Source organism: Pongo pygmaeus, chromosome 14, assembly GCF_028885625.2.
Source record: "Pongo pygmaeus isolate AG05252 chromosome 14, NHGRI_mPonPyg2-v2.0_pri, whole genome shotgun sequence".
NCBI lineage: Eukaryota > Metazoa > Chordata > Mammalia > Primates > Hominidae > Pongo > Pongo pygmaeus.
Window position 1 is genome coordinate 49,811,184 of NC_072387.2, and position 19,681 is coordinate 49,830,864.

The 19,681-nt window shown below is 40.3% G+C and overlaps 1 protein-coding gene across 2 annotated transcripts in view; it reads right to left on the reverse strand.

Annotated features, from left to right (window-relative positions):
- The window catches only part of MTRF1 (mitochondrial translation release factor 1), a 47,919-nt gene that overhangs the window by 13,833 nt on the left and 14,405 nt on the right, over positions 1 to 19,681 (reverse strand). For both annotated transcript variants that reach the window (XM_054446580.2, XM_054446581.2), the window contains 2 exons: positions 9,024 to 9,196; positions 3,623 to 3,740 (listed from right to left, as the gene is read on the reverse strand). In XM_054446580.2, the coding sequence (XP_054302555.1) occupies positions 3,623 to 3,740; positions 9,024 to 9,196 (291 nt within the window). The remainder of the gene's footprint in view (positions 1 to 3,622; positions 3,741 to 9,023; positions 9,197 to 19,681) is intronic.

Genomic DNA, 19,681 nt, shown 5'->3' on the forward strand with positions numbered 1-19,681 from the left:
ATATATTCTTTTCTTTCTTTTTTTTTTTTTTTTGAGACGGAGTTGCCCAGGCTGGAGTGCGATGGCGTGATCTCGGTTCACTGCAACCTCCGCCTCCCGGGTTCAAGAGATTCTCCTGCCTCAGCCTCCTGAGGAGCTGGGATTACAGGCATGCGCCACCAAGCCTGGCTAATTTTGTATTTTTAGTAGAGATGGGGTTTCTCCATGTTGGTCAGGCTGGTCTTGAACTCCCGACCTCAGGTGATCTGTCTGCCTTGGCCTCCCAAAGTGCTGGGATTACAGGCATGAGCCACTGCACCGGGCCTTTTTTTTTTTTTTTAAACAGTTTCCTATGGAATAAAAATCAATAAAGGAAACTTAAGAGAAAGTATGAAATTATCCTATTGTTGGATATTTAGGTTGTTTTAGTTTTTCATACAACAAACAATACAAGCATTCATAATGATGTCTGACTTCAAGATGGTTTCCTTTTTTTTTTTTTTGAGACTGAGTTTTGCTCTCGTTGCCCAGGCTGAAGTGCAATGGCATGATCTCGGCTCACCGCAACCTCTGCTTCCTGGGTTCAACTGATTCTCCTGCCTCAGCCTCCCCAGTAGCTGGGACTACAGGCATACACTACTACACCCAGCTAATTTTTTTGTATTTTTAGTAGAGACGTGGTTTCACCATTTTGGCCAGGCTAGTCTCGAACTCCTGACCTCAGGGGATCTGCCTGCCTCAGCCTCCCAAAGTGCTAGGATTATAGGCGTGAGACACTGCACCTGTCCCCCCCCTTTTTTAATCACACTACAACAAGAACAAAGAACAGAAACCCAAACTCCATCTGAAATAAAACTAGGTGATGTGTATAATCCCTAAACATGATCTATTAAAGACAGAAAGTGATGGAAGAATGGTAAATGACTTAGCAGCTGCAAGGAAGGTGAGACTTAATTCCCTGTAGAGGGAGATGCTGACCAGAAACTGGCCACTTTGCCCTGCTAAGTGTCAGAAAGGCTCAGAAATAGAGACACCAGGTATTTCAGAAGTCAGGCTTGAGGAGCTAGGGCTAAATACAGAAAGCCTATAATAACAAATAGATCCTCAAGTCTCCTTCCTCAATCTGCAGAAGGCAGGAGGTATATTTCTGGATAATTAAATCAGGAAAATTCTAGATCTGGGACTAGTTACAAGGGAGGGCAAGTGTGGAGCATGGGTGGGAAGACAAGAGGATTAAGTAAACAACTGCTATTGAACGGTGAGACCTTGACCTTACTCTCAGCTGTATCCTGGAAGATCCTTCTCAGGAGAAAACAAACTCACAAGAGAAAAGGTCTACAGACATAGATATCTGGGGGTCCCTAATAAAAAAGCTGATTAATCCTCTAACTGCTCTACAGTGGAACTCACTAATGAGTATGTGGATAAGTGCACTCAGAGCTTCAGAACCTGACTCTTAAATATGTACAGACAGCCAAGAATTCCTAGAAATTTCCAACATGAAAGTAAGAATGGGCTGAGTGTAGTGGCTCATGTCTGTTATCCCAATACTCTGGGATGCTGAGGCAGGCAGATCACTTGAGCCGAGGAGTTGGAGACCACCTCGGGCAATGTGGAGAAACCTGGTGTCTACCAAAAAAATTTAAAAAAAGGCAAAAATTAGCCAGGCATGGTGGCAAGCGCCTGTAGTTCCAGCTACCAGGAAGGGGGGGGGGGGGCAGGGGAGTGGTGCTGAGGTGGGAGGGTCACCTGAGCCTGGGAAAGTCACAGCTGCAGTGAGCTGTCATCATACCACTGTACTCCAGCCTGGGCAACAGGCCAAGGCCTTGTCTCAAAAAGAAAAAAAAGAAAAGTAAACCAAGAATGAAACAAAAACTCAGAAGAAACAGAGACACTGCAGAAAGCAGAAGAGAAACTTCAGGGAAACTAAAATTAATATCCTTCAGTAATAAAAAAAAAGAAATAAGTATCAACAAAATAAGAAAAGGATGCTATGAGCAAACAATTCTGAGAACAAGAAAGAGCTCTCAGAAGTTAAAAAAAATAAATTTTTTACAATCAGAAAAAGGGTAGGAAAAAGAACTAAAAAACAAAGTGACAGACAATATGAGGAAAAAACAAATTCAAGAGGTCTAACATCTAACTAATAGAAATCCCAGGAAGAATAAATAAAATGTTACATAAGAAATTATTGAAGAAAGTATTTCAGAGCTGAAAGGCATGAGTCTCTGAAAGCAACAAATACAAGGAATGAAAAAGACTTTCAGTGTTCTAAGGGGAAATTATTTCCATGAAATGATCAATGAAGTGTGAAGTTAGAATAAAGCTATTTTCAGATCTACAAAGCCTTGAAATATTTACATGTCACAAATCTTTTCTCAGGAAGCCACTTAAAGATGAGCTTTGTTAAAATGACAGAGTAACAAAGAGAAAAGACGATATGGAACCCAAGAAACGGGAGGATCCAACACAGAACAGAGATGAAAGGAACTCCCCAACTGCTGATGACCAGGACAACCCCTGTGCAATGTCCTAAGGAGCAGCTGGTCCACACTGAAGCAAGATGATGGAGTGCTCTGTCATGGAGTCTCCAGAGAGCACTGGAGTGACTTCATTTTACACAACTTTTGGAAGATGTAGGCAGACTCAGAGTCAAAGAAAAGTAGGCAAATGAAAAATCAATGAGGTAATTATTAACTCTAGGAAATGAAATCACAGGACTGTATACTAATGGGCTCAGCATCAAACACTATCTGTTCATTATATGAACACAGTGTAAATTAATGTTGCCAAAAGATAAATATTTGGAAGAAGAAAAGGTATATAAGAAGGGCAAAATTCTCATCTACCACATTAAGACATAAATATATAATCTTTATAGTTGGTCAGAAGAGCAGTATTTGCCTATTATTTAGAAATACTGAGGTAATTACCAGAAGAAATAGCTAAAAGAGGTTTATTTGTTTGTTTTTTGCAGCTAGAGAAGTGAGCTAAAAGAATTTAAAGTGGTTGTCTTTAGGAAATGGGAACTGAGGGTACAGGAAGTAGGAAGAGGGTGGGAACAAGACCAGAGAGCTGTTGGTTTTTTTGTTATAGGACTTTGCCATTAGACTTTTAAAACCATATACATGAAATGTAAAAATTAATTTAAAAAAATTAAGGAGTTAAATAAAATTTTAATTTGAAAAACGGTAGGAATATTTAAAATCACATTACGGACTGCAAAACTACCTCAGAGTATACCAAAATTACCAATATTCAAAATAAAAGCATTAGTGCAGCAAAGCCTAATGGAGTTAGCTGTCATGCTACAAGGTGACAGAATATTCATGGTGGTGGCCCGTGCAAGGCTGCTTCTGTGTTTCATCTGTATTTAGGCTGGGGCACCTCTGTTTGCTCACTCCTGTCCAGCATACCTGGGAAGCTTCCCTGAATAGGTCTGCTCACCGTCTGCATCTTTTCAGCAAGGAATCTTTCCAAACAGAAGGGGAATATGAACACAATAGCCATCCTGATCCACAACCCCAGTGACATTTTTAAAGAGCTGTGCAAGGAACCAGACACTCACATAGGACTATTTCCTTCCAAATGCTGAGTAAGATGGAAAAATGGTTAAAAGTACAAAGCCAAGGGGCTTGCTTACCTGTGGGGATGTGGACAAGTCTGACAGCACTATCAGTTTTATTAACATGCTGCCCTCCTGGTCCTTTGGCTCGAAATGTATCTATTCGCAAATCCTTGGGGTCCAATTTCACATCCACCTAGAACAGAAGGCATGGCATAATTCTACACTCTGTGAATACTTTGATATAAAATCGATTCCAAGATTTTTCAAATAAACTGTATTGTTTTAAGATAAATTATAGCGTTTAGACTAAGACAAGTAACTTACACCAAAGAAAGAGCCATAAACTCCCCATTCCAATAGGATGCTATTTTTTGTTTGTTTGAGACAGGGTCTCCCTCTGTTGCCTAGGCTGGAGTGTAGTGGCACAATCATAGCTCACTGTAACCACAAACTCCTGAGCTTAAGTGATCCCGCTGCCTCAGCCTCCTGAGTAGCTAGGACTACAGGTGCGCACTACCATGCCATGTTAATTTTAAAAATTTCTTGTACAGATGGGGTCTTGCTATTTTGCCCAGGCTGGTCCTGAACTCCTGGCCTCAAGCGATCCTCCCACCTTGGATTTCCTGAATGCTGAGATTAGACATGAGCCACCACACCTGGCCCTGGGATTCCATTTTTAAGCACTGATTTAGGATGTTATGAGATCACTGAGTTTTCAATCTTTCAAAAGTTTCATCATTCATCATCCCAAAGTTACATGTAAGAAAACCCCAAAAATATATAAAATACACACATATATACTATATACTGTTGATTCTCATTACTGTCAGAATATCTATTTGCAATTCTGCCTATTCACTGAAATTTATTTGTATCCACAAGTCAACACCCAAGGCACTTCCACAGTCATTTGCAGACATGCATAGGGCAGTGAGAAATATGAGTTGCTCCACATTTGCCCATTGCCAGCTGAAGTAGGACAATGTAACACTCTGCCTTCTTGTGGCAGCTCTCCTATAGAGATGACCAGAGAATGGTCACATACACACACACACACACAGATAGTTAACAAATTTTTTGTTTGTTTGTTTTTTGTTTTTTTTTTTTGAGACAGAGTCTTGCTTTGTTGCCCAAGCTGGAGTGCAACAAAGCCTGGAGTGAATTCTATCGCGATCTCAGAATTCACTGCAACCTCTGACTCCCAGGTTCAAGAGTTTGGAAACTTATACACAGACACAGACAGACAGACAGACAGACAGATACACAGACACACACACACACACACATAGTTAACAAATATTTTTGTTTTGTTTTTGTTTTTTTGGTTGTTTTTTTGAGACAGAGTTGCTTTATTGCCCAGGCTGGAGTGCAGTGGCATGACCTCAGAATTCACTGCAACCTCTGACTCCCAGGTTCAAGAGATTCTCCTGCCTCAGCCTCCCAAGTAGCTGGGATTATAGGTGTATGCCATCACTACCAGCTACTTTTTGTATTTTTAGTAGAGATGGGTTTTCACCGTGTTGGCCAGGCTGGTCTCGAACTCCTGATCTTGTGATCCACCCACCTTGGCCTCCCAAAGTGCTGGATTACAGACATGAGCCACTGCGCCCAGCCTACAACAAATATGCTATTTTTAAGGGGACAGCTAACATTTTGTTCCACATTCATCATTTATTAGTATGAATGACAGAAAGCAAATGTGACTTTTCTCTTTGAACAGTAACTAGTAACTGGGTCAAGGCTGGAATCTAATATACTGTTTAGCTGATTGTTCTTTTGTATGTTTCTTGTCAAATGACTGCAACACAGTGAAGAAAAAGATTATACAGCTTTTGTTAATATATGTTAGAGTTGGCTGCCTTAAGACTTCAATAAATACTGAAGAGATAAAAGTGACTTACCATTTCATATGGCTATAGTATATTAAGTAGTTACGTAGAAAATGTGTGGATCTCATATGTCACATTCTCCCAAATGTTACAGAAATGATCTAATGACTTTTGGGGAACTCTGGGTACAGAAATGGTGACTTAGGGCAGATAAAGCATTTTAAATGTCAGTTAAGAGAACATAACCTTGTACTTTTAGAATAGTGAAATGCCACTAAATGAGTTTAATTTTCAAGAATATGAAAACAGGCCCGGCACTGTGGCTCACGCCTGTAATCTCAGCACTTTGGGAGGCCAAGGCAGGCAGATCACTTGAGCTCAGGAGGTTCAAAACCGGCCTGAGCAACATGGCGAAACCTCATCTCTACAAAAAATATAAAAATTAGCCAGGCATTGTGGCACACACCTGTAGTCCCAGCTATTCAAAAGGCTGAGGTGGGAGAATCGCTTGAGCCTGGGAGGCAGAGGTTGCAGTAAGCCAAGATGGGCCACTGCACTCTAGCCTGGGTGACAGAGTGAGAATCTGTCTCAAAAAAAAAAAAAAAAGAATATGACAATAAAAACAGGGTAAGTGGGAATGGGGTAGAAGAAATAAGGATTGAAGCAAGATAACTCTATGGTTTTGATTTTTTAACCATGTAAACGTTTAATATATAAAAATAAAATTAAGTAAAAGAGAAAAGAAAAATCAAATCCTAAAATGAAATAAAAACAGAAATAAATGAACCAAAATATTTTATTGTAATACATAACCACACAGAAAAAAATTATTTGAGATGATCTCTGAGCATAGTGCTCACACTATGCATTCTTTTTTTTTGAAACAGAGTCTCACTCTGTCGCCCAGGCTGGAATACAATGGCATGATCTCAGCTCACCGCAACCTCCGCCTCACGGGCTCAAGCAATTCTCCTGCCTCAGCCTCCTGAGTAGCTGGGACTACAGGCACGTGCCACCACGCCTGGCTAATTTTTTTGTATTTTTAGTAGAGACAGGGTTTCACCATGTTGGCCAGGCTAGCCTTGAACTCCTGACCTCAAATGATCCCGTCTGCTTTGGCCTCCCAAAGTGCTGGGATTACAGGCATGAGCCACCACACCCAGCCTGACTACACATTCTTAGTAGAATATATTCTAAGGGAAAAAATCTTAAACATTACTCAGTAGTTTACTATTAGTGATGTCGATATTGTAATTTTGAAACTATTTTATATGTAGTATATAATAAACCAAATAAACATATTAAAGTGATTATGAAACAAGATTTTTTATATTAATGGAGAGATGTAAATACAAAACGCAAGAAGTTGAAGGGTGACAAAAATTTCTGTAATGTTAAATTTGAATTGGTAGTAATAATATGAAACTGTGATTTCAAAACATGTATTTCCTGGCTATAGCCACTGAAAGAGTCTAGAAGTAATGACACTAACGATAATGAACAGACTTACTATCTAGATCTTGATTTCTGGATACATTCCCCACTAAAATGAACCAGGCTGACTCTAAGTCTGAGGCAGGATAGTACAAAATGGGCCTGGGAATCTAACTGTGTCAGAAAGCATAGATGCACTCAAATGATGGTATCATTTCAAAAGGACAAAAGGGGTACCCTAAAAGGCTACTACAGACCAAATCTGGGACTATTTGAACATAAAGAAGAATAGTAACTATAAATAAGTGAATTAAAACATGAATCCATGAGTCTATAATGAGGTTAATATGTGAAACTTGATACATGAGTTTATAATGAAATCATATACTAGAAAAAGAACGCAATAAAGTGTGGGCTAGGAGGTGAGAAGGTAGTAGGGAGGAAAGTTCTTTACAGAAGAATGCCAGTTAATAAATGTGGAAGGATGACGGAATAAGAAAATCACCGTCTTGCAACTCCAAAGTAAAGAACTGATTCAGGCAAGGATCACCAATGGATGTTAAAACTATGGATGAAAGGTAATTAGGAACAGGATATATGTACCCTAGAAATTACCTAGTAATTGCAAAGGGAGAAATATACTTTTACAATGGAGATATTTCTGTGGTCACCATCTTCACTAACTACTAAAACTAAGGCACAATGAAAGTGAGACAATCTAGCATTATGTGTCTTCTGATAAGATGCAACATGACTATAACTGCACCTATGAAGTATTCTCGCTCAAAATGTGTAACCTGCACAGAATGGAACATGTAGATATAACTTTCAATATAATACAGAGGATAAAGGAACAAGTTAAAGAGTACCACAAGGAACAGTCAGAGGAATCCAGAATGTGGGACATTCTTCAAGACAAAAATGGTCTAGACTTTTCAAAAAGTCATTATCACTTTAAAAAAAAAGTTGGGAAACTGTTCCAAACTTAAAGAAACATAGCAACTAATTGCAATGTGTGAAACTTGACAGGATCCTGGTTAAAAAAAAAATCACTATACCCAGGTATAATGGCATGCCTGTAGTCTTAGCTACTCAGGAGGTTAAGGCAGGAGGATCACCTTGAGCCCAGGAGTTCAAGTTCAGCCTGAGCAACACAGTGAGACCTTGCCTCCAAAAATAGATAAATAAATAGCTATAAAAAAATTGGGGGCTGATTAGGGAAACTGTTAAATGTACTAGATATTAGACATTATACAATTATGGTTAGTTTTCATAGGTAATGGTAGTGTGCTTATATAGGAGAATACCCTAGGAGATGTATGTGAAAGATTTGGAAGGTAAGGTCTCATGGTGTCTGCTGTAACCTTTATAGTTCATTTAAATAAATGTATACACATATATATAGGAATCAAGCAAATGTGAGAAAATGTAAACAACCGACCTCAGGTGAAGGTTATAAAATTTTCATTGTGGTATCCTTTAAATTTTCTGTATGTTTAAAAAAAAAGGTTAGGGAAAAGAAAAATATAGAGCAGATGGTTGTATTCAACTAAAAAGATAGATATATGGTCCCCATACTGATATTATACAACAGACCTTGAAATATTATCTCTGGAATTCATTTTCTTTCTTAAGATAAAATTTAGGCAGCAACATTAAATGAACTTTTTTTTGAAAATAAGTGACTTCTATTGAAAAGCAAACAAAACATCTTGGTCAATGATAAGAGGGGCAACTTTGCCTGGGGGAGAGTTAAAGATTTCCCATTAGAGACTATAAAGTCCAATCTGTAGCCATGAAAAGAACAGATTTCGGCTGGGTGCGGTGGCTCACACCTGTAATCCCACCACTTTGGAAGGGCGAGACAGGCGGATTGCCCGAGGTCAGGAGTTTGAGACCAGTCTGGCCAACATGGTGAAACCCTGTCTCTACTAAAAATACAAAAAAATTAGCCAGGCATGGTGGCATGTGCCTGTAATCACAGTTACTCAGGAGGCTGAGGCAGGAGAATTGTTTGAACCAGGGAGGTGGAGGTTGCAGTAAGCAGAGATCGCGCCACTGCACTCCAACCTGAGCGACAGAGCAAGATTCCGTCTCAAAAAAAAAAAAAAAAAAAAAAAAAAAAAAAAGGACAGATTTTCCTAGAAGCTAAGGCTTCCAGCACAATACCCGTTGACATGGAGTGAGTTTCCCATGCCTCCTCCTGAGGTTACCTCATCTGGTTGAGGAAGGACAATAACCGACGTCGTTCCTGTGTGAATGCGCTGCATCCTTGAGGACAGGCCCACCTCGGGGATGCGTTGAACTCGGTGAATCCCACCCTCATACTTCAAATGCTTATAGACACCGTCACCGGAAATTCGGGCGGCTGCATGATGTAGTCCACCTAGGGGAACAACAATCCAGAAATAGTAATGAATTCTCCTTTCAAACAGATCAGGATCCTAAATGTCCTTAATCTAAGGCCTGAATGTGAGTACAGAGCCTAAGATGAGAACATAAAGCATGGGAGAACAAGGGCCTCTGAAGAAAAAGAAGAAAAGAGGACATAAAGTATGCACAAAACTACAGTTTCCCAATGTAAATGTATTAAAATACAAAAGGAAACATACCAAAATGTAATTAATTATAGGAGTTAGTGATGCAACAATAGGAAACATACCAAAATATTATTTGGTTATGTCTGGGGAATAGAATAATAGACTTTTATTTCCAAATTTTCTATAATGAACCAGTTTTATTTTTATAATAAGGGAAAACTACTATTAGAACAAAAAATAATACTGGGATGTTTTCTGTATTGAACTACCCTGTGTAGTCTTAGGCTAATATGGTATCATATATAAAAGAATGCTCAATAGTAGAATAATTTCATAATGTTGAATAACTCTACAGATCCTCCCAAGTTTTCAAGAATTTATTGAAAGTCAGCTCTTGCTTATCTATGGAGTGGGAAGAGTATCACAAAAGCATCTTAACACCTAGGCTAGCTTGTTCTTTTTTTTTTGAGACAGAGTCTTGCACTGTCGCCGGGGCTGGTGTGCAGTGGCACAATCTCGGCTTGCTGCAACCTCTGCCTCCTGGGTTCAAGTGATTCTCCTGCCTCGGTCTCTTGAGTGGCTAGGATTACAGGCACCCACCACCACGTCTGGCTAATTTTTTGTATTTTTAGTAGAGGCGGGGTTTCACTATGTTGGCCAGGATGGTCTCGAACTCCTGACCTCATGATCTACCTGCGTCGGGGTCCTAAAGTGCTGGGATTACAGGCGTGAGCCACCATGCCCGGCCGCTTGTTCTTATCTAATGTTTTTATAAAAATGTTTTTTATGATACAATAATATATGAAAGACAGAAAAACACACAAATCAAATATATGGTTTAGAGTCCACTACTCAGGTCAAGAAAAAGAACTGTGCTAGTCACTTCACAAGCCCTCCCAAATGCCATTTCCAGACATAATCCTCTCTCTTCCCTATGAGTAATCATTATCCTGACTTTTATTCCTTTCTTTATCATAACTTCATTACCTAAACGTGTAGCCCTAGGCACTACAGTTTAGTCCTGCACATTTAAAAATGTTTGATGTATCTTTTTAGTCTATTAGTCCACATGCTCATCATCCATCGCTTTCATTTCCTACAAATGATCTGGTGAAGAATTTGGGCTGCTGACCTGTAGAATTTCCAACAGTCTGTTTTTGCAGATTGCTTATTCTTGGTGCAAGTCACCCTGTTCTGCTGCCATCTGTATTGGCAGCAATTAGGCAGCTGGATGCAGACACTGGATCAGACACCAGCTCGAGCCTTTTGGCAAGACGACAGGAGGTATACGGTGTCTGGATGTCTCTCTTTTTACAGTCTTGACAGCCTTTGACGCTGAATGCATCACTGGGGTTACAAAATGGTGATAATCTAATTCTATCATTCCTTTCTCACTTATTAGTTAAAATACACTAATAAAGAGACACTTCCCCTTGTCTACCATTTGATGACCTGGTGATACAATTACATAGGAAAAGCAAGATAAATGTTTGATTCTGTCCCTTTTACCAGCTCTACCAAGATACCAACATTTTTTTTTTTTGTAATACACTGAACTGGTTCATTTTAATCCTCTGAAGATGACCAATTAAAAGTTTAAATTATCATTATGAACTCAAGGATTGAAACACATCTAACATGATTAAATCAAGCACAATTATTATTAAAGCTCAACTAGTCCCATCTTTGGCCCATAGAGCCTCTTCAAATTGACTTCTGAATTCTTTTGACATGCCCCATTTGTATGGGACATGTCCCATTTGTATGCCATAACAAGATATTCCAGGATTATCTTGAACATTTTTTACCCTACAACTGGAATCAGCCATGTCTCCAAAAAGCCCTGGTTCAAGAGAAAAATAGTATTTCAAAATCACAATTTGGGGGCTAGGGTTGTCCACTACTACTGGATTTGGTTGTACTTTCTAAGCCTTTTCAGTGGCCAGAGATAGGAAATACCTCATGAGTTCATGTGATGTTGAGACCCAATTTTCCATGGGTCTCCTATGTTCCTGCACATCTTAAAAATGAAGCATTGCTGGCTATTTCACTCTAAAATATCTTTTAAAGGCGGTCTGTGTAGTGAACAGCCTTGGAAACAATGTGTCCCTCCAGAGCAAAGGACAAGTTTCCACAGCCTTGGAAGACAGAGATAGTGTCTCTTTCTAGAGCAATGTGCAGCATGCTTACTGCGCATTAAAAAAATTGGCTGGGCACAGTGGTTCATGCCTGTAATCCTGGCACTTTGCAAAGCTGAGGCGGGCAGACAGCGGGAGCCCAGGAGTTCAAGACCATCCTGGGCAACACAGTCAAACTCCATCTCTACAAAAAATACAAAAATTATGGCCGGGCGCTGTGGCTCACACCTGTAGTCCCAGCACTTTGGGAGGCCGAGGCGGGCAGATCACGAGGTCAGGAGTTTAAGAGAAGCCTGACCAATATGATGAAACCATGTCTCTACTAAAAATACAATAATTAGCTGGGCATGGTGGCGTGCACCTGTCATCCCAGCTACTTAGGATGCTGAGGCAGAAGAATCGCTTGAACCTGAGAGGTGGAGGTTGCAGTGAGCCGAGATCGTGCCACTGCACTCCAGCCTGGGTGACAGAGCAAGACTCCATCTCAAAATAAATAAATAAAATTAAAAAAATAAAAATAAAAAAATTAGCCAGGCATGGTGGCGTGTGCCTGTAGTCCCAGCTACTTGGGAGGCTGACATGGGAAGATGGCTTGAGCCCAGCTGAGGCTGCAGCGAGCTGTGATGGTGCCATTGCCCTCCAGCCTGGGAGACAGAGTGAGACCCTGTCTCAAAAAAAAAAAAAAAAAAAAAAAAAAGATTCAATTTCCTTAAGTTCAGTGCTCTTCTCCTATAATGCAACCTACCGTGTGGGCAGGTATCATCTGGTCTTCTTAGTTGTTGCCCTGTGGGACTCTGGGCTCAGGGAACTGGTACAAAAATGCTGATACTCTGGCTACTGCTATAACCCTGAGTAATAAACTGTCCTTCACTGCTGACCCATGAAACAGCAGCAGGCTAACTTGTTAGCTTGCAAGTAGGGTAAAATCTCAGACCTTTCAGAGTTTTTACAGCTGACACTTCCAATTTAAATTCAACTTCAACCTCTTTTCTACTATACTTTTATTGTGTTTCTTCCCATACCAAGAATCTTGGTTCTCAAAGAGAGGGCATTAGAATTAAAATATCCCAAAATTACTCATCTGTTTTTATATTACACTACACACCTAACAGTCTCAGAATACTAATACTAGTTCTACCAATACAATTACTAAAAACATTAAAACGTTTTTGCATATGCTCTTGCCATTTGCCTCCCATTTTTCAAATGATTGTACTATATCTACACTGTCAGATCATAGTCCTCATGTAACAAATTTATTCCCCTTAGCCCTCAATTAGTCCCAGTTCTTCAGGTAACTGCATATTTAATGTTCACCCCTACTCCTTATTTTGCTATCTCTCATTTTAGTTGTCTGAAGCTTGTTTTCTAGTAGATTCCTCAGAAAGGGATCATGGGAAGAGTATTTCCTGAATTCTTGCATAATGATAACAATTTGTTCCCTTCACATTTATAAGTCAGTTTGGCTGATTATAAAATCCTTAACTCAACTTTCTTTCTTTCGGTGAACTCTATCTCTCTCTGGCACAAAGTGTTGTTACTGAAAAGTCTGAAGGAAATCTAATCCTTCCCTTATAAGTCTCAAGGTCTTTGTTTCTACGTGCCTAATGGATCTTTTCCCTTTTTTGTAAGTCCAAATATTTTATTAGCCTATGTCTTAGTGTTGGTCGTTCTAGCTGGATATTTTCAGATGCGCACATGGTTTCAAATCTTTTATTTCTATTTCAGAAGAGTTCTCTGGAAATATAGATGTTAGTATTTGTCATAGGCAGCCTCAAGGGTGGCCCCCCCAGGATCCCTGTCTGCTGGTATTCATACCCTTACAGTTCCCTCCCAGCTGTTCTGTATGATCAATAGCATATGGTATGACAGAGGTGATACTATGTCACCTTCTGAGGTTAGATTATGAAGAACCATGGCCTCCATCTTGCATCACTTACTTGGGAGAAACAGGTCGCTATGTTGGGAATAGCCCTGTGGAGAGGCCCTCGTGGTGAAAAGCTGGTATCTGCTTACAACTACGTGAGTGAGCTTGGAAGCAGGCCCTGGCACCCCAGTCTTGTGTTGAGATGACAACAACCCCACCCAACAGCTTAACTGCAACCTCATGAGACACCCTGTGCCACTCAAAAAAGCAGCTGATTCCTGACCCTCATAAATTGTGAGATAAAAAATGTTTGTTGCTTTAAAGTTGCTAAGCTTTGGGTAATTTGTTACACAGCAATAAATAACAAATATAGTATCTGCTCTGACTTTTATCATCTAATCCATCTTTTTGCCTATCAACAATATTTGTCATTTTCTTCACTCCTTTATTATCTTTCTTCATTTCTTCTTGATTTCAAAAAAATTTTCCTTTTTAACTACTACTTTCTTAAGGCATTAAATGTTCTGTTTATCTGCTCATATGTTCCTTCTGATTTATTCATTCCTAAAATGATTTTTCTTTGCTTTCTAATTATTTCCTGAGTCTGTCATTTCATTTCTAATCCTGATTTATCAGATTCTTTGACACTTCATATTGCTTTTTTTTTTTTTGAAGACATGGTCTCACTCTGTTGTCTGGGCTGGAGTGCAGTGTCACAATCTTGGCTCACTTCAGCCTTGACCTCCTGGGCTCAAGCCATCCCACCTCAGCCACTGGAGCAGCTGGGACTACAGACGTGTGCCATCATGCTCAGCTAATTTTTAAAATTTCTTGTAGAGATAAGATCTCACCATGTGGGACCCAGGCTGGTCTCAAACTCCTGGGCTCAAGCGATCCTCCCACCTTGGCCTCCCAAAGTGCTGGGGAATATAGGTGTGAGCCACCGTGCTCAGCCTCTTAATTACTTATTTTGAAATAGCAGATGATAGTTTTGACCTATTTTGTAGTCGTATCTTTCTAATGTGCTTTCATTGTCTGTAGGGATCTTATTCTACTCTTTACTCTCTTGTTTCTCATAAAACTTTGTATGGAATTTAACCTTAATACTTTTCTATGGTTTATCTTTCTGTGAGATTACTTTTCCGTATGTTTTAGAATGAGTCTAGGAAGGCTTTTCTAACTTCACAGAGCTCTCTTTTCTGTGGCTTTGTGTAATGTTCAAATAAATAGCAACCTGCTTTCTGGGACTTCCTGGCTGTTCTCCCTGACTTTGGATTAGATCTTCTTTTCCCTTCTTCCCTCTTTATCCCTGTCCTGCTCAACTTTGATTCTCCTCCCAGCAGTCCTTCCTCAGTGTGGGGGCCTGTTTTGGAAGGGCGCCCTAGTGGATCTGTTTTGAGAGGTCACAGGGGCTAGACTGCTCTGGCCTCTTTAAATCTCCTTACCTAAAGTCTGAACACTTACTCATTACTGGAGAGCGTAAAACTCCTCCCAGCTCCAGCTCATGTTCATAACTGGCTCCCAAATTCCAGAGAATAACCATGAGGTATGAGAGGGTTCTCCAGTTTTTAGATCTGGCAGATGCCACCCCATTGCTTCCTTCTTCCTCCTGCACAGATGCTTAGACCATGCAGGTTCTATGGCAATTGGTGGTTTGTTTTGGGGTTTTGTGGGTATACCCTGCAACTGAATGCTGTCAGTGCTATCCATGGGTTTTTGGTTTTGCTATCTAGTTGCTATATGTGTTTTTGCATGGGGATTCAGAGAGACTGAAAACTATGCTGCTACTGCAGCTGCCATCTTCCTAATGCATTTCTAATGAAGATATAACCATTTGGTTTCTAAAGTCAGCATGTTAGACAAAAATTGAGTATAGTTTTAGATTACCCTTGAAAATGCCTTAGGAAGGTGTCTTATGAGAGACTGGCATACTGTCTCTTAATAAGTCCAACATAGCTGATCTTCCTCCAGCAATAAAACATATTACTGGATAATAATCTTCATACCAAATAAAGAAGCTGACATGCATTTAGGGCACAGATGATATGAAAAATCAAATGGTTTAACATTCATACTCAGTGTGGTAGGATGGACATACTATGAAAGATTATTCAGGAACTAAAACAGAGTGATGCCACAACAAATTTAAATTCCCCATCTCATACTCACACTGTACTTTAAAATTACTCCTCCATCCCCTTTACTTCATGTCATGTGCAAATACTTGAATATTATAAGAGAAGACTGTGACTTATTTGGTATAGATTAAAACAGCCAGTCTTAGGCTACCTGAGTTCAAAATTCAAGCTTCTCTTCTTCCTAGCTGTCTGTCCACAGGCAAGTTAGTTCCACGCTTTGGTTTGCTTATGTGTAAATAATCGTATATAACTAGGGCTACAGCACCGCACACCTGAAGGGAGAAACATTCACATTGAAGAGTATATGAGTAATGCCTCAAGGCATATGTAGGCATACAACACAGCCTTGAAATTCAATCTACTCTCCAAGGGTTTTTGTGAGGAATAACTGAGATAAATACATGCAGAACATTTAGTACAGTGTTGACATGTAGCTGTCGAGAGGTATCAGTAGTAACTGGAACTATGCCATTGGCTTTCCTGGATCAGTGTGAAATCTTGTGGAAGACAAAGGCTGTCAAGCTCCCTATGAGCTAAACTGTGACAAACGGCTAGAGAGCTGATATACCCTAATGGAGGACAATGAAGGTGTATTGTGGCCTTGCTGGATGAAAGCAAACTGCTTCTGGTGGCTTTTATTGACAGGGATGGAGAAAAAGGCATTTGCCACATCAACAGCTGTATACCAGGTACCAGGGATTATGTTAATTTGCTCAACTGATGAAACCACATCTAGTATAGCAGCTGCAATTGGATTCACTGCCTGGTTAAGCTTTCGATAATCCATCATTTCTCCAGGATCCACCTGTCTTCTGTACAGGCCAAATAGGAGAGCTAAATGGGGATGTGGCGGGAATCACCACTCCTGCATTTTTCAGGTCCTTGGTGGTAGCACTAATCTCCACAATCCCTCCAGAACTGCAGTATTGCTTTTAGTTTGCTATTTTCCTAGAGGCAGTTCTGGTGGCTTCCACTTGGTCTTTCCCACCATAATAGCCTTTGCTCCATAGGTCAGGGAACCAGTGTGGGGATTCTACCAGCTGCTGAGTATGTCTACTCCAATTTTGCATTCGGGAACCAGGAAAAAAACCACAAAATAACCACAGAATTGGTTATTTTCACATTGGGCCCACTGTGAGATGGGCATGAGCTAAAACTCATCGATCACCTGACCTCCACACAAGCCTCTATCCTGATTAGTAGATCACAGTGACATTTTTGAATGTCCTAGAATTAGTGTTGGCTTACAGACAGTGACTAGAAGTCCTCAAAAGTCCTGATTATTTTCTTTTCTCCAAAGCATAGTTACCATATTAAAAGGCTGTAAGTCCCTTTGGGGAGGCTGGGGAAAAGTTCTGGCAGTATCCTGGGGTGTTTCCTCAAGGGGACCTACACACTCCCCTTCACTCAATGTATTGTGCGTCTGGAAATTGGCTCAAGTCTGGAAACTGGTGCGATCTTGGCTTACTGCAACCTCCATCTCCCGGGTTCAAGTGATTCTCCTATCTTGGCCTCCTGAGTAGCTGAGATTACAGCCACGCACCACCACACTCAGCTAATTTTTGTATTTTTAGTAGAAACGGGGTTTCGCCATGTTGGCTAAGATGGTCTCGAACTCCTGACCTCAGGTGATCCACCCACCTCAGTCTCCCAAAGTGCTGTGATTACAGGCGTGAGCCACTGCGCCCAGCCTCTGCTTTCTATTTTGACTCTGCTGTCTGATGGTAACTATGCCTACTACTTGGCGTTTGGCAGTGGGGTACCACCAGTTGGCCCCTGCCACCCTGGGATCGAATTACTCCTACTACATTTAGGTTTCCCAGTTCAGTGACCAAAGTTCCCACTGTATGGTCTGACCTACAGAGAAGAGTGATCACAGAGCTCTTGAAGGATGCTGGGGCTCCCCGACAAATATGTTTCTCACAGTTGTGGTGAAAGGTGAGTCATCTGGACATATAAAATTCACAATTACATTACAGTAAGTCACCCCTCCCCAAATTCAACTTGTGAGTAGAGAATAACAAAACATAATTATAAACATTCATCAGTCGAGGGCTGAGGAGATAATGCAATATATTTCATAGAATCCCTTTAATGTGGAAAATATTTCAATTCATTTGATACCAGGTTTACAGATCAATAGTGTCAGACTTACACTACATATCTAGAGTCATTACCCTCCACTGCTTCCATAGACTATCTTGTAATCATTTAGTTTGAACTATTTCTGAAATGGTTAAATATTGTCTCTATCTGTACCTATTGCCACAAAACGACATGACTTTGAAAGTCACTTAACGTATGAATTTGTACATGAAACTGTTTCTTTTCAGTTTTAGCTTTTAGTGCTATGTGAATCTCTGTGGTTATCTATGAGTTCCTCTCCATTTCAATTAAACATTAAAAAAAATATTTGTGTGCACATATATGTAATTTAACATGTATATATTATAAGGTAGGTGCTTTTTGCCCTTTCTTTATCCATATCCTTTTCTTCTCCTAACTGCTTCTAATAAAGAAATCAATTTTTTAGGCCGGGCGCCGTGGCTCACGCTTGTAATCCCAGTACTTTGGGAGGCCGAGGTGGGTGGATCACAAGGTCAGGAGATGGAGACCATCCTGGCTAACACAGTGAAACCCCATCTCTACTAAAAATACAAAAAATTAGCCGGGCGTAGTGGCGGGTGCCTGTAGTCCCAGCTACTGAGGAGGCTGAGGCAGGAGAATGGCGTGAACCCGGGAGGCGGAGCTTGCAGTGAGCCGAGATCACGCCACTGTACTCCAGCCTGGGTGACAGAGTGGAACTCTGCCTCAAAAAAGAAAGAGATCAATTTTTTAGAAATTATCTTATAATTTCAATGAATAAAGGTTTATTCTTAGTCTTTAATTTCTTTTTCTTTCTTTTTTTTTTTTTTTTTTTTGGAGATGGGAGTCATTCTGTCGCCCAGGCTGAAGTGCAGTGGCACGATCTCGGCCCACTGCAACCTCTGCCTCCTGGGTTCAAGTGATTCCCATGCCTCAGCCTCCCAAGAAGCTAGGATTACAAGTATGCACTGCCACGCCTGGCTAATTTTTGTATTTGTAGTAGACATGGGGTTTCACCATGGTGGCCAGGCTGGCCTCAAACTCCTGGCCTCAAATGCTCCACCCGCCTTGGCCTCCCAAAGTGCTAAGATTACAGGCATGAGCCACCACACCCAGCCCTTAGTCTTTAATTTTAAAGGTATATGAGTAAAATATTTGTAATGTTTTTTTTTTTTTAAAGAGGGCTTTTAATTTTTCAAAATATTTTTATTTTATTTTGCCAGTGAGTTAGTGTGTCTAAAGGAAAGTTTTCCCAATCATTGTTTAGGTTGCTCTACAAACCTGGAACAGAATCTCTCTTCCTGTTATTGAGGTTATCTCCCTTTTATTCTTGAAAGTCTCATTCAAAATACACTTATCAGAATTCACTCAGGATATTTTCCACTACTCTCCTTTTCATAATGCTGCTGTTTCTTCTTATATTCTCCTTGAAACTCTCTCTTCTTTTGCTTCCATAATATTTTACTGTCCTCATCCTTTTTCTGATTATCTTGAATCCTCTTTTTATTTTGCTAACTGGTTTATCCTAAACGTGGCCATTCTGCAAAGCTTGTTGCCCTGAATGCTCTCTCTATAGACTCTCCCTCACTTATTCTCTCAGTATCAGACATTATCTCTGAGCTAACAGGTATCAAATAGCTTGCCTGAGTTCTGTTGTCTCACCAAAGATCTGGTTACTCAACTTCAATATTTACACCAAATATTTCTTTTTTTTCAGACTGAGTCTCACTCTATCACCCAGGCTGAGTGCAGTGGTACGATCTCGACTCACTACAACCTGTGCCTCCTGGGTTCAAACGATTCTTGTGCCTCAGCCTCCCAAGTAGCTGAGATTACAGGTGTGCACCACCATACCCAGCTAATTTTTGTATTTTTAGTAGAGACAGGGTTTTACCATGTTGGTCAGGCTGGTCTCGAACTGTCTCCCAAAGTGCTGGGATTATAGGCATGAGCCACTGTGCCCAGGCTATTTACTGACTATTTCTAAGTGGATGCTCACTATAACCTCAAACTTAGTAATTCAAAAACCATTCATCATTATTCTGTTCAAATGGTTTCTGCCTTCCAACTTCTATTCCATTCAGTGGCATGAATGAGTATCAC